General features: G+C 38.5%; 1 protein-coding gene across 16 annotated transcripts in view; it reads left to right on the top strand.

Annotated features, from left to right (window-relative positions):
* MIGA1 (mitoguardin 1) overlaps positions 1-16158 on the top strand; it is a 59189-nt gene that overhangs the window by 23422 nt on the left and 19609 nt on the right. For all 16 annotated transcript variants that reach the window (XR_005226631.2, XM_043520814.1, XM_043520823.1 and 13 more), the window contains one exon: positions 12249-12349. Coding sequence is in view for 15 of the 16 variants with exons in the window: in XM_043520814.1 (XP_043376749.1) it covers positions 12249-12349 (101 nt within the window). In the remaining variant the exon portion in view is untranslated. The remainder of the gene's footprint in view (positions 1-12248; positions 12350-16158) is intronic.

The raw sequence follows: 16158 nt of genomic DNA, 5'->3' as shown, positions 1-16158 counted from the left end.
AATGGGAAATAAACCAAAATATATTCCCTTGGCCCTTACTACCTACCTCAGGAAGCCTGTATGCCACTGTGATATAAGATTTAGCACTGGCTAAGGAGAGAAGCTTTTGCAAAAACCCTTCATTTAAAATATTGCTAGCACATCGCTGGCAGGAGCCCGTGCCTCAGTGAGTGAGCGTATTGTGTGGGGCTGTGCTCTTGTAGTCTCCAGCAATGAGTTTAACATTCTTGAATGTTAATTTACCTCTCTTCCTTTTTCAAAAGATAAAAATCCCAGGACATTGTTTTAAAAAAGCTTTCAAAATACTGAGTAATTACTAGCAGGTTCTTGTCATTACTATGCCTCTCTGTTACTGATTTCCCCTCGTTGTCTGCTTATCTACCTGGGGCAGCACAGCAGAGATCCAGGAAGGTGGCAGAGAGCTGCTTAACAGAGGAACAATAGGTAGCGCAGATTAATACCCTGATTCAGTAAGGTACTTACGCAAGTGCATAACTTTAATCACATGAATAGTCCCATTGCATGCTTAAGTACCTTGCCTTAGAGATGAGAAGACCTTTGAACTTCAAGCCTAGTGAGAAGGATGCACTACCTAAAATCTCTGTAGATGTTCGTTGGGCCTCCCTTCTGGGAGAGTGAGACTGGAAACTGGAGGAGGATGGGGAGTTAACCTTAGAGGGGAAATTAAAAGTTTCTCTGAGAGGAAGCCCTGTAATTAATCTTCCTCCCTCTTCCCTTCCAAAAATGTGTTTGGTTTTTTTAGGTTTCAGAGTAACAGCCGTGTTAGTCTGTATTCGCAAAAAGAAAAGGAGTACTTGTGGCACCTTAGAGACTAACCAATTTATTTGAGCATAAGCTTTCGTGAGCTACAGCTCACTTCATCGGATGCATACTGTGGAAAGTGTAGAAGATCTTATTATATACACACAAAGCATGAAAAAATACCTCCTCCCACCCCACTCTCCTGCTGGTAATAGCTTATCTAAAGTGACCACTCTCCTTACAATGTGTATGATAATGAAGGTGGGCCATTTCCAACACAAATCCAGGTTTTCTCCCCCCCTTCCCACACACACAAACTCACTCTCCTGCTGGTAATAGGTTGTCCAAAGTGACCACTCTCCTTACATTGTGTATGATAATCAAGGTGGGCCATTTCCAGCACAAATCCAGGGTTTAACAAGAACGTCGGGGGGGGGGGGGGGGCGGGGGGTAGGTAAAAACAAGGGGAAATAAGCTACCTTGCATAATGACTAAGCCACTCCCAGTCTCTATTCAAGCCTAAGTTAATTGTATCCAATTTGCAAATGAATTCCAATTCAGCAGTTTCTCGCTGGAGTCTGGATTTGAAGTTTTTTTGTTGTAAAATAGCGACTTTCATGTCTGTAATCACGTGACCAGAGAGATTGAAGTGATTGGTTTTTTTAGTGAGCTCTGTATCTGAATACGTTAATTAATGTGCTATAAGACTGAATTTGAGTGGACAGATCATTTCATAATTGCTGCAAAACAGCTCTGCACAAAAGTAGAGGAGGGACTGGATTCCAAAGCCTGTTTTTAAATATGAAAAGAACAGCTAAGAAAAGGCAGTGACATCTGAATCAGACGACTGAGGTATCTGGAAGTTATCATGGCACTCTGTTATAAAATTCCCAATCGACAGCCTAGATTTTTTTTAAAAAAAGTATTCCTGGAATCCAAAGTAGTTTGCTGTGGCCAAAATAGATTTAATGATTTCTAGGCTATGCAGAGTGGGAAGGAAGAAACAAGAATAAGCTATGTTGACAGTCTGTTTGAATTAACTCTGAAGGAATTAGACAACCTCAGATGCCAAATCTCTGCTTTCTTTAATCAAATTAAATTTAAGTATAGAAGCCAAATGATACATGAATTATTAGGCTTCAAAACAAATGGGATGGCCAAAAGCCAGTCAAATTCTTCAGTAGATGTACTGGAATTTTTGGATTGGGATTTAAGAACATTAGTCTAAAATCAGACAAGATCCACTGATTGTTGGCTTCAGTGCCTAGCAGAGGAAAAAAGCAGAGGCTTCAGTGCCTAGCAGAGGACATTGTCTGCCTACATAAATGTTTTAAATGTGACTTAAAGCTTGTGAAGGGAACAGGATCTTTTATGAAATAAAAACTTGCTGGAAATTTGAAAGCAGGACTAAGAATTCACTCAATGGTATTGGGAGGCAACTCAGAATAAGAAGTTATTTTATGATGGACTTCCTCTTGAAAGTGCAAGAATATGTCAGACAGCAACTAACTTAGAGGTTTAGTACAGCTTAATTTGGGTTTACCAGTTTTAAATTCCAAGTTTGATTGTGTGATGGTAGAGTAGAAAAGTGGAACGTTAAAGGCACTAAACAAACAAGTGCAAAACAGTTACTGTGTTGCCTGAACTCAACAAATTAGTAAAATGCTGTTATTCGAAGAACAGTTCCTGTTTGTAATATGTTTTAATAGCTCCACTACTCGCTCTTTTTCATACATTTAAAATTGTGCAGGAGGCAAAGAAAAGGTTTAATTGTCTAAATTCTGCCATTGAGCTTCTCCACAGAAGTTCAGCATGATTACCGTCAAGACAGTATAGTATAAATAACTTTATTATTCAGAGATTATGGCACTGAACCACATACAAGACTAACTTCTGGACATTAATTTACTATGCAAGCATAAGAGAAAATATCACATAAATATTGGTTACACACAAGCATACCATAAGAGCAAGAAGCCTTATTGAGAGTCATTGGTAGAAACTTATAATGTGCAGGTGTGAACAAACAAACGTAATGTTCAAAACAATTGAAGGAAAAGTGAGAACCTAAAAGGACCTCATTGTATGTGGACCACAAATTACCAATTTCAATAAAACTTGTTATATACATCAAGCAAAGTTAATCAGTAACAGACAAAGAAAAGGTACAAGCTCATATTTTTATGTATGTCGGAGTGTGATCAGGTTTGTTTACTGAAGATGGTTCTCTGAATAATCAAGGAGATGGTCCAAACTATGGTGGTGGTTTAGTCTTATTTTGAGGTTTTAATTTTAGGTTAAATATTTAAATAAAATAGTAGTATTTCTTTTAGGTTATTTTTATTTGTATATATTTTAGAAGTTGGTAATTTGTCGAAAGAGCTAAAACGTAATTACACTTCAATTCAAAATATCAAACATAAGTTTTTTTTAAAGCTCTAAACCATGAAGAATGTAGCTGTGTTTGGTAACTGGTGTAACAGCCAGGCTGAGCAAACTGTCAAGGGGGCAAGATTTGAGTCTCTTGCCCTTCTTTTGTGCTAACAACTGGAACTTTAATGTCAACTAAATGGGCCATTTGTGAGGAGGATATAACTTGGAGACTAGTGATTTTCTCTAAGGATTCTGATGGACTGCAAAGGGATGCTGTGCTGGTGATGAGTGTGCTCTTAGAGAAATAGAATTTAGATAATACATGTAGATAATAGTTGTTACTTAAAATAATCGTGTTGGTAACTGTGCTAAATCGTTGTTTTTGATTATTGTTACATGGCTTCATCTTTAGGGGATATCTACTGAAGATTCACCAACTTCTTCTCTCAGGCAGATACGACTTTTGAAGTGAAGTTAACCAGTTTATAGGTGAATCTTGGAAATTTTAACTTCAATGCACCAAGAGCCAGTTCCTGCTTAACAGGACTGATTTTTTCCAAATCTTTACTTAACACCTTGATTAAAACTCCCCTGAGTTGTTGTTATGATTGTTGATAAAGGTAAATGAAGTTAAAGCAGCTTTGGGATTTTTTTGGACTCCTAAGTGACCCTGGATGCCCAAAGAGCTATGGTAGTAACGACCACTTCATTTGTGACTGGCTAGAACACAGTGCCCCATTCTTTTGAAATTAGATCTAGTTACGGTAATGCATTTGTGAGTTCAGGGTTTGATTATTGCAGCTCATTTCTAGGTGTGAAGCTTTGCATGAGAAAGCTGACTGATACAAAACACAGCAGCCAGTCTGCTTAGCCACATACGTCACTGTGAGCACATCAGCTTAAATCTCTGTACTCACCCACTCCCCCCCCTTCACCCCCCCCCCCCACCTCTCTGCACTGGGTTCCCATTGAATAAAGTCCATTATAAGGTTTCTGTCTGGATCTTCAGAGTCATCCAAGGGGTTTGGCTATAGTAACCTGTCATCTCACCTGTCCCATCCCCAGTACCTTTTCACTGCAACTATATGCCATTGGATCCATGATCCTGAGAAGCCAAGAGGAGAGAATCATGAGTTCAACTCACCGAACTTTCAGCAAGAGACTTAAACTATGCAACTTGACGCTACAGATGATAGCAACAAGCCTTGTGGCATTCAGAACTAATACAAGCTGCATCTCTCTGACCTGCAGAAAGCTTTTTACGCACATGTTCCTGCTTTCACTAACACATACACCAAAATAAAACCCCCAAACTCATCCCCAAAAACCTTATGAACCATTCTTCCCCATTTCTTATACAGAGTGGGATCTGAGAAAGATGTTTATATTTTTAAATACTTTGCAGTCTCCTTATGGGACCTGTTACCCATCTGGCTGTTGAGAGGACTCTGTTAATTGGAGCCAGAGCTACTCATGAAGAGACCATCCCCTTCTCTTTTGAGAGTATGATGCGTCAGTGTTAGAGCACGGAAGTGCTCACACTATTACAGGGCCATATAAGTACATAGACATAAAGCAGATTCTACAATAACTTGTAACCACTAACGCTTTTAAAACACTTTTTTTCCAAACTGACAAAGGTTTGCAAAATCCCACATGAAACGAAGCATGGATTTATAAACTCAGACCATGTTCCATTTCTTGAGAATTTTCAATAGCCTTTATTCTAGTTTTAAATCAGCTTTAAATTTTAGGGCACTTTGACAAGAAGTGGAGAACTTAGGACTTATAATGGAGAACTTAGGGCTAGTTTACCAGCAAATGTGGTCTGTAGTTAGTACGTTCTTCAAGCAGCTGTTCATTCCTAGACTCTCATTTTGCTACTGTCTCTTTTCTCGTGTTCTCATATCTAGGAATGTTCTTGTAACACTTGCACAGTATACACTTCAGCTGTAATTTAATTTGTACCCTAAAATTTTTAGAATGTACCCTTCTTGTAGTGTATTGAAGGTGTTAAGCACCTTCTTAGCTGATGGAGTTTTGGAGGCTAAGAGCAGCAATAGGAAGCCAGGAATATCTGACCAGCAGGTTTTTTTGGTTTGTAAAGATTGATTTTTGAGTGAACCTATGTCACTTGCCAGAAGACTTAATTTTCTATCACTCAGTAGTTAATACTTTCCTTTGAATTGGTTTGGTGTTATAATCCTATGAATTTTATGCCATTCTTTATAAATAACAGTAACAGGAATATGCATTTTTTGTGTTTAAAACAAAAACTGATATTCCACATTCAGTTTAAATTTTAAAAATATACATTGTTGAAACCATGCACATGTCAGAAAATTCAGAGTTACCATTCCTACTATAAATGTAAGTCAGCCAATTTGCACGCACACGTGCATTAGAGAAGGAAGATTACCATATGCAGTAATACAGCATTAGCAAAGAAACTTCCATTTACTGAAGTTTATAAGCTTATATAAAAGATGAATTTAAATAAAAATTAAGAGAAACCGTGACTACAACAAAATGTGTCCTATAGAGCTACCCTTTGTCTGGGAGGATAGATCATGTTCTAAGAATCTGGGTCACTGTGTTATGAGTGCTAAATACCATATTTAGGATCACAAAAATCTTCTATTCAGGACTTTAGTCTACCCCTTATACTATCTCTAGAGACCACCACTGTCACTGAACTATCTTGCAAGGAGTACTAGAGAGCAACTTTGTCTACACTCTTCTCTTTCTATCAACATCACATATAACAACTTTAAGGAGGATACTAAAGCTTAGGGCTCCCACAAAGTATTGCCGCAAAATTTTGTTTTATTAACCTACCAAGAAGGCTGGAAGTTAGAGTGACCTTGACAGTCAGTAGATGAGCTTGTTAAAGTGCCAGTGCCAGCTGCTCAGCGTGGATAACTTTAATGGGCTGTATCTGAAAGTTGGGGCAAAAATCTTTTTACTCACATAACATGTCTTGCTATTACAGTTTGTGTTGGTTTGTACATATTTTTAAATAAGGAAATCAACTGGCACATAGAAATAGCATTTTTGTGGAAAGGTCGAATAACTTGGCATCTAGGAAAGGTATGTAAGTTGCTAATAAAACTAGTAACTGGTCTCAAAGATTTTGACAGACATAAAAATATTTCCTAAAAATGAATGGCTGTAGAATTTTAAAAATATTATGTCTGGTAGATAGTTATTTACCAAGGGATCAACTTTTTAAAAGTAATTTAAAAAAAAATTACTGTTTTCAAGATAAAATTTTCAAAAACGCCTACATTCCACTTTCAACGTTCCTAAGTGACTTGGGTGCATTAGAAATTTTTTATCTTCAGTGTCTGAAAAACAAATAAATCAGTTGGCAAAATTATTATTCCTAGTAGCATAGTCTGTTCAAAAGTGTGCATAACAAAGACTAACGTTCGAGATTGTTTGAACTTTTAATCTCTGCCTTCAACTCTTCTTAACTGTAACTCCACTTTCTCTTGTAAGCTTTTCCATAGCATGAACTCCATTATAAAAGAGGGATTGGTTTGTGACACTGCTTCCATGATTCACAGTTGCACAGACTGTTTCCCCTTCCATTCAAAATTCCAGAACCAGAGCCCCACGTATGCTACAGCAAGCCAGGCCTAAACTCTGCAGCCAAGTCCCTAGAATCAGTGGGAATGTGGTGCAGCAAGCTGAAAATTCTCTGGCTGTTTCATTTACATTAGGAACCATTTTTAATAATTTCTGTTTATAGATGTTCATATTTAATCAATTCAGTGGCCCCTGTGTTGTGATGACAGACATAATCTATGTAATTTAATGTCAAGATTAAGATTTGTAGTTTTCAGAATGCTGAAGATTTTTATCTTGACTCATGATTACATAGTAGTCAGAGACTAATGGGAGGTTTTGGCAGCAGGGTAAAGGTACATTTGAGGCTTTTCCAATGAGAAGATATGGGAGACCTTATCGGATTATGAGATAAGCATACAGCAGGGCTTCCAGGGGTTCTCACAATACATTTTTTGGTGGCCTCAGAGTGCGGCCATCAACTCTTGCTGGTGGTCGCACTGACAATTTTTCCTAAAATACTTTTTGTTTTTACTAAAGGTAATTAATATGCACACATACATGTCCAAATCGTTGTAATTTATTTATGTAGGGTTTTTTCAGCCTCAGTAATAAAAATAATGTACGGTTGTCTCTATTCATTACTGTACCTAAACAGAATAGAAACACAAATACGGTGCTTTGCATATTCTTGTCTTTTTGTTGTTGTTTTGCTTTTTTTCATTGCTTTTTTTTTTTTAAAGACTTGCTAGCTAGTAAGTCTGCTGCTGTGAAAAGTGATATTTGTATGTTTGTTAGTATCACTTTTCACAGCAGACTTATTCAGCCCTGGTAAGCCCTGGATGGGGAGGTGGGCAGGGAGGCAGCAGGGCCAAGGGACAATGGTGGGGGTGGTGAGCCTGGGGCTGGAGCCTGGAACCTTAGCATGTTGCCACATGGATGGAGCCTGAAGCCCTGTGGTCAAAGCCTCCCCCCCTCCCCCCACCTCCGGGAAAGTGGGGAATTCACCAGCTGCCTGCATCTCCAGCATTTGTGTCTCCGGAGGGGGGCAGGGCCAACCTGCTGGTGGCCCTGGAAGGTGGGCAACTGCGTTGCCCACCTTCCCCCAAATCACAGCCCAGGAGGCAGGGGCTTTTCTGGTAGCCACAGGTGGTTGCATTTGAGAAATGCTGCCTTAGGCTATATCTACACTTACACTGCTACAGTGGCATGGCTTCAGTGCTGCAGCTGCACCGCTATGGCGATGTAAGTGTCGCCACTCACTACAGTGAGGGGAGGGGTTCTCCTGTCACTGTAGTAAATCCACCTCTCTGAGAGCTGGATTCTTCTGTCAACCTAGTGCCATGTACACCACGGGTTATGTTGGCTTAACTTTTTAGTGTTAGGCCTAGCCTGATTCTTATTTACACAAAGACTGCTTTACCAAGATCTTTGTGTAAATGAGAATCGGGCCCTATCTAGGTGTTTCTGCTAAAGGGATCAGCTGTGAAATGGTTAACGTTAATACTTGCGTTGTTAGCAGAGGTTTCAGAGTTCACCTCACTGAAGTGAATGTGGCAGTTCACATCTCTCAGACCAATTGTAACAGGCTGTCTGCAGACTCAGGAAGATCTGGAAGATAATACTGACTTGGCTTGCCATTAGCTCGTGATTTAGAGCAGTGGATCTCCACCTTTCCAGACTACTATACCCCTTTCAGGAGTCTGATTTGTCTTGCGTACCCCAAGTTTCACCTCACTTAAAAACAACTTGTGTACAAAATCTAAATATACAAATGTCAAAGCCACCATTCTGAAAAATTGCGTACTTTCTCATTTTTACTGTATAATTATGAAATAAATTGATTGGAATATAAATATTATACTTACATTTCAGTGTATAGTATGTAGAGCAATATAAACAAGTCATTATCTGCATGAAATTGTAGTTTTACTGACTTCGCTAGTATTTTTTATGTAGCCTGTTGTAAAATTTGGCAAATATCTAGATGAATTGATGTACTCCTGGAACACCTCTGCGTACTCCCAGGGGTACACATACCCCTCGTTGAGAACCACTGATTTAGAGGTTTTCTTAACAACCATGAGGGGTAGAAACTATTTTTAAACTGAAAGTTTAGATTATGGAACACAGTTCTGTGGTAAGGATCAATTCTATGGAAAATTCTGCAGCCAAACTACAGCTACATGGAGCCCTGCCTTTAACATCCGTATTACAGCTATAGCAATTGCTTATGTGGAAAAGTAATAAAAAAGCATTTAATGTATTTTTAGATGGGTATTAATGCAAATTATGAGCTAGAAATGAGGAAGAGGCAGTATCGGTTTACCAGCCTGCTTTCTGTAGACCTCCAGCAAGTGCTTTGCAAGCCACCAGTGGTGTACAGTTGAGTCTGAGAACCTCCGCTGTCCCAGCTTTCCAGTTTTCAGTACAATATATGATTGTTTCTTGATGCTTGGAAAATCCACCTGGATGTTGTAATTGTTTTGTTTTCTTATCTTTAAGAAGGCTAGCAAAGAGAGAGAACACACAATTAAAAACAATTAGAGTATCTGACAATCAGTGCTTTAATATGAGTGTGATAATACACCCCATATTCTTCATAGAGATATTGTTGTGATATGAATATGGCATAACTGAGTTGTATTTTATGGAAGATTGGTCATGTGAGTTATCATTGGAAGGGTTATGACTGATCATCCTATTTGTATGCATGTATCATTTTTGTATCTGAAGTTAGGAATATGGACTATGTATCAATTGCAAAAGTGTTTGCACCTGGGGAACGCCCACCAGACAAAATGCAAGCAGGCTCGCTGGTTAGTCAATGGGCCATTAAGGAGAACAATAGGACTTCGAAGATTCTAATCTCCCACCTTCTTGAGAAGCTTCCTGGGATGCTGCTTTGACACTGCAGGGTCATGTGATCATGTCACCTGGTACTGGGCCCCATCTTGGCCTAGTAGTATTTTTCCAGTAATAGTGAGTGGGAAACAAAGGATTCCTGCCATATGTAAATCCTATTTAAGGCAAGTTAGTGAGTTAATCTAGGTCGGTTCTTTACTGAATCCCCACCCAAGATGACTGCTGAAAACATCTAAGACTGATCTGGGGAAAAAAGGACTGGACCCAGGCAAAAGGTGTCTGGCCTGTGAAAGGAATATCTGGAGTTCTAAGATGCAAGTAAGAGGGGTTTGTCTACAAGAAACTCTGCAACCTGCTTAAAACAACATTTAGGGTGAGAAATTACTGCTTGTAGCCAGTTTCTTTAGTGTATTAAGCTCAGTTTGTGTGTTTCCTTTATTTGCTCAGTAATCTGCTTTGATCTGTTTGCTATCCCTTATAATCACTTAAAATCTATCCTTTGTAGTTAAGAAGCTTGTTTTTGTTTTCTATAAACCAGTTTGTGCAATTCATAACTGAGGGACAAAAAACTGTGCGTATCTTCCGCCACATTGAGGAAAGGAGCGAATTTCATGAACTTACGCTGTACAGTTTTCTGTGCAGGGCAAAACAATTTGGGGTTTACACTCCAGAGTGGGTATGCACTTGAGTGCTGGGCAATTCCCGAGCTGAGTTTTCCCATGCACATCTGATATCAGTGTCTGTGTCTGTCTTTCTGCAGCTGGGTGTGGCCCTACCTGCCTGTGTGCTGGAGGAAGCTGGCACAGCAGGACAGCGTGAAGGAGCCCAGGCTGGTGGAACAGGCAGGCTCAGTGGTACTCCGGTACATCAAGTGGCACCCCAGGGGGGAAATCCGTCACAATGTGTAATAGTGAAATTGTGATTTAAAGTTGGATTCAGTCTAATTGAATGCAGTATAGCAATATCTAAGAACGCTTTTGTCCAGACTTTTAATACTATTTTTCCTTGGGTCTTCTCAAAGACAGATATTTAGTTTGATATTGATATTGTTGATTTATTGATACCTAGTGCATAATTTGTTGAGCTGCCATTCTAAATCTATAACAATTACTGAAATAATAATGTGGATTGTAGCATTTCAACTGATGAGTAAACCATTCCAGTAAAACTGGCATGCAGCCACTTTGCTGTGTAATAGTGTTTTTTATAAAGTATAATGATAGTAACTGATCTGGATGACATTGGGTAGCTCATTGTTGCTGGCTGCTGGAAATAAAACAGACTTTTTAGCAACACATGTGTAATGTTTGAAGGTAAAGGAATCCAAGATAAATGTCTGTGTTCTGTTGAGAATGTAGTGTGAAGTACATCAAGCCAAGATTTGACTTAATGACTTATGAATCTAATCCTTCTGTGAAAGTGCTTCTGCATGATTAAAATAAAACCATATATGCTGGCAGTGTGTACAGCAATTGTTGAAATCTGAAAAAAGTTAAATGCAAATTGAAAGAATTTGTATTGCAGATTAATAGAATGTGATATTAGTGGAAAATACGGGCTTTGTTGAAGGTTTTAAAAATCATAATGCTGGTAGAAATTTTTCTGGATGTGTTTGTTTCACTGAAGAGGATTGTGGGGAGTTAGGAGAAGTGTTTGGGGGGGGGGGGGGGAGGGTAAATTTTCCCTTGCCGTTCCCTTTTAAGAGCACGAGAACCAGAAAATAAACTGATTTTACTCTGCTTACTGTCCAAGCTGAGTGAAATGGAAAAACTAGAGAATTGGGATAATTTAAAAAACAAAACAACAACAAAAAACCCAAAACACAACTTTGTGGCTTGGTTTAACTAGAATTAGAGTTTCTGTTTTCTTCCTTTTTTAAATGATCAGTATAACTGAGATCACACAGAACATTGGTCACATTATAAAATTTTTTTGAAGGATATGTATATTTAAAATATAACAAAAATGAGTGGAAAGCAAAACCTGAAGCAATAAGATGCATTGAGTATTTCTAGGATTCTTATACTTTAGAGCTCATTGGATGTATCTAATTAGGTGTTTTAAAGTTGTTTAAAATTACCTTATGTTTTTTTAAAAACCTATACCATACATAACATGTCCTGATTACTTTAAAAAAAAAAAAGCTTTTATTTGACATTTTGTAAGGTTTAAAGTCTTAGCTGATTATTTAAATTAGTTTAGTGAAGTAGTAGATCTTTGAGGAGAGAAAAACAGCCTCAGAGGACAAAACCCATAAGACATCTTTGGATCTTTCTTGCTGTTTTTTTCCACTGGAAGTCTCATATATGGCAGAAGTTGATGTTTATAAAGCCACTCTGCAAATAAAAACTGGGGGAAAAAAACCCAAATCTTGTGTGTGTTGGGGAGAAGAGTAAGGGTTTGGTTTGGTAACTTTTTACTCTTATAGCTGTATGCTGTAGCATTCTAGGTACCTCAACAAAATAAATGCAATACTAAAACTTTAAAGTTTTCAGTGCATTCATTATATCAATTTGCTTAAACAACTTTTATATATAAGATGTATGACATCTTATTGTTACAAAGTTAAAAGGAAGGCCGCCTTAAAAAATGCCATTTTAATTCAAGACTTGTAACTAAATCAATAGACTGTCAAAGAAAATGACAAACTGGTATATTGATTTCTTTTCATTTTTAAGATAAAGATACCGATATAACTGTGAGGGATAACACAGAAGATTTCTGTCTGCGAGATACACTGAGCATTGCATCAACAGACTCCTTCGTTTCAGCAGCTGAGGTAAGAGTCAGAAAGATTTCTTCTTTAACCATACTAGAATCTTTCTTTCATGAAAAATAAATAGATTACTAGTGTTTCTCATTTCTTACTGTAAATTAAAAGATACTAATTTTTGTGGGGAAAATAAACGGCATCTTACATGAAAAAAATGCCTCCCTCTGTAGACAACTTCCTAGTACTTTTTTTACTTTGGACCGGTGGAGTCACAATCACACTAATTCCTGTCCTCTTTGTTTTGCTTTCAGAACTGTCATTTTAGTGCTTTTTTTGTCACCTAGCGGCACATTCCATGAGTTAGCCATCCTTCTAAAAATGAATTGCTAACCTCTGTAAACAACCATCTTTCTGGGTATCAGAGCTGGATATCTATGAACACCTATAATGGTTCTGATTACTGAGGAAGCAAAATTTAGACGGGACAGTACCGACCATCTAAATAACTGTATTATTTTGCTCCTGCCACCTACCCATAATTTGAAGGTTTGGGGGGAAGATGCTTCACTTGTGAAGTGAATTATCTGAAATTGATTGCAATTAAACTCTTGAGCATATGTAACCATCCAAGATTTCCTGAGTTTGGCAGCTCAAAGTAACTTGCAGTCCTATAGGGAAAAGTAATTTCTAACAAGGAATATATCTCCTGTGACTAGTTGCCCTTTCCTGTAATTTGGAGAAGACTATCCAAGGTCCCTTCAGATGAGTGAGTGCTGTCAATTCAAGAGGATACAAAAAAAAAGATACCCCATCTCCCATTTTTTTACATGAGCTTTCCTACTATTTAAGCAGATATGCAGAGAATGCACTCTGTTATCTTGTGTCTGCTTGGTAACAGGCTGGGGACACAGTCTTTCAGTAAGAGAGATTGATATGTTTTGTGAGGGAGATTCTTCCTATCCTGAGCAATGTTCCCTCTAATTTTTGACAGACCATGTGCGCAAAACATTTCTTCTGTGCAAATTGTTGTGCTTCTGTACAAATTTTTGTGCGTGCGGTGTTTCACCATGTGCGTGGGGTTTAGGATCTGTGTGCGCCCACACACGCGCACAGGTTAGAGGGAACAGTGATCCTGAGCCTAAAGTGATTCAGTCTCCTTAAGAAACACTGTTATAACTGGCAAGAACAATAGCGTTGGCTGTTGCCTTTTTAAATCGTCAAGGTAGTCTCACCATCTTGATATTCTAAAGCCACTAAAGGTATGTCTGCATTTCAATCAGGAGGTGAGATTACAGTACAGTAGGCATATACACAAGATAGCTCACTAAAAATAGCAGTGAAGATGCAATGGCATGCGCTTGCCACTTGAATATGTATCCAGGGTCCCACGCAAGCTTGTATTTGAGAGATTGATCTGTGTTACTGTGGCTTCACTGCTATTTTTAATAAGCTAGATCAGGTATGCCTACCTGTGCTACAGTCACACCTTCTGACTACAGGGCAGACATACCCTTAGTGCCAGTTCTGATTCCCTTCTTCCCAAAAGCACAGAAAATGGTGTAAGATACTTTCTTCCTGTTCAGTTGTCTTGGCCACTTAGCAATCATACCCTAAACGTCGTGACCCATCCCAGTGACATTCATTTGGGGATCCTACTTGTTACTTCCCTAGCAATGAAATTTTCCATTGGAAGAGGAAGTTCTGAAGATCAAGGAAGCGGCAAAGAAGTTCATAGGAAACTACAGATTTCTCATTCAGAAGTGTATTGGGTTATATTTTATTCCCTCGCAGTTGCTTCTGTGGGAATAAACACCTTCAGGGCCTAGTTCTAGTTCAATCCAGGTTGAGTAGTCCCACAAATAAGGAATGCACACTAAAAACAAAAAATCAATGAAGGACTACCCACCATGAGTCAAATGGTGTCTGATTACCAATTATGAGCCTCCTTGCTGTGGAAACACATTTGAAGCCTGGTAAATGAGAAACATCTTCATATGAATAGCCTAAAGAGTAAGTGGTGAAGGCCTTTTCATGTTTAAAAGTGACTACAAAGTGTATAAACAGTGTTTTCAGCATTACGTTTGAAATATCAGAACTTGCCAACCTGCAAGAGGATTTTGATAGTCTTTAGAGGGTCTAGAACGTCATAACTGTAGGTTGAAACCTGAGCGGCAGTATTCCCAGCCCCTAACCATGGGGGAAGGGGATGTTCCATCCTAATCTCAGCCACAGTTGTCATCATACAGTACTGATGTTCAGTGTCCCCAAAGTTATCTACAGCAAACCAGAGGTAACTCTGTGAGCTGAAGTTACTAATGTTTTTGGAGGGGTTACTATTTTGAAGGCATCTGACATTGGGGTGACGGGGGTTGAATCGCCTTTTACAAATCTTAAAAGCCTCACTTTAAAATAAAAAAAAAAAAAAAAACTTTTCAAAGATTTAATAGTTCACCTTTCAGGCAGTCCAGTTCTGGGAAACCAATCCTATTTGATGTGATACCCCTGGCCCGGTCACGTGGGGTTTGAACTTGGGACTTCTGGATCTAAAAGTGTAAACCACCACAGCTTGAACTAAAGGATCTGGGTCGTTAAAGGTTTGTTAGCTTACTGGCAGTATCATACTCAAATATCTTCACATGGTCTAGTCACAAGAGAGCGGTGAAGAATCAAGCTCTGTTAATGTGGATTATCTAATTCACACGCAAGCACAGACTTTAAAAAAAAGATATATTTCCAAACTAGGCAACAAGGCAGCCATCTTTTCTGATGGATGAACCTGCACTTGCTTCCCTGTCTCTGGGAAGAGAAACACTTTCAAAAAAATAACTGAGGCAGTCTGCTGTACATATAGGAGAATGAAAAATTATTACTTCTTGGTGTATTTCAGCTAGTGGTAGAGAGGAGTAGGTTGTATTCTTTATGGGGTTGGAATGAACCACAAGTTTCTAATTCTGCTCCTAGATATGGCGTCTACTTATCCATTATTGTCTGTAGCTGTTGTACATCTTCCTTCTTGTTTCATTTCTTTGCAAGAAAAAACTGTTATTTCATCTTGTTCTTCGATTTTAGTTAATCTTACTAATCATTCTGAATTATACATTCTCTTGTTAGTGGTTTGTAAGAGTCAGACAGTAGTTTCTTAGGAATTTTTGGCAAAGCTATGAATACGTCTTTTAAAAACTTGGAGGTAGTGTGCCTCAGGGACTTACAAATTATGGAGTTAGTGCTCCCTTTGATGCTAGCATGAGAGGTTCTCTTTAAAAAACATTCCATGCTCTATATGTTGTTAATTCTGTCTGAGTTTCAACACTCTAGTATCTGACCCTTTGTGGCAAGACTTATCTCCACTGTGTTAAAAATGGGGATGTGAAGCGTACATGTTAGAGTGTCAGTGTTTCTCACCTTTTGGATTCAGAGAGTAGTTTTGTGATGGAATTGTGGCACGTTTCCCTTTTCAAATTACTAGTCAAGTTTATTGTTCCTTTTGAAGCCCCTTGTTCCTTTTGAAGTTTTATCTGGACCAGGAAATTGTATTGGCAAACTTTTGCCTTTACTTTGTTTCTGAGAGAGAGAATTTGACGGACCATTCCTAGACATTAGGAACTTTTAAATTGTGTTATGGTGAGAAGGGAAAAGAAGAAATGGCAGATGAGATGACAGTGTTACAGATGAGATGACAATGTTACAGATGTATTTTCAAAGATTATTCATTGATACAGGCACCTTTTTCAAGTTAAAGTTAGAGCACATTCCTTTCTGGCTCAGATATCTTTGTAAGCTAAGAGAAGTCAGTCATACATAGAAGAAATTTTCAAGCCAACTGCCTGATCCTACTTGCATTCCTTTGCCAGACATTATTTCTCAGAAACATTAAA

Source organism: Chelonia mydas, chromosome 8 (assembly GCF_015237465.2).
Source record: "Chelonia mydas isolate rCheMyd1 chromosome 8, rCheMyd1.pri.v2, whole genome shotgun sequence".
Lineage (NCBI taxonomy): Eukaryota > Metazoa > Chordata > Testudines > Cheloniidae > Chelonia > Chelonia mydas.
The sequence above is the reverse complement of the archived record's forward strand: the minus strand, read 5'-3'. Positions and strand labels throughout refer to the sequence as shown.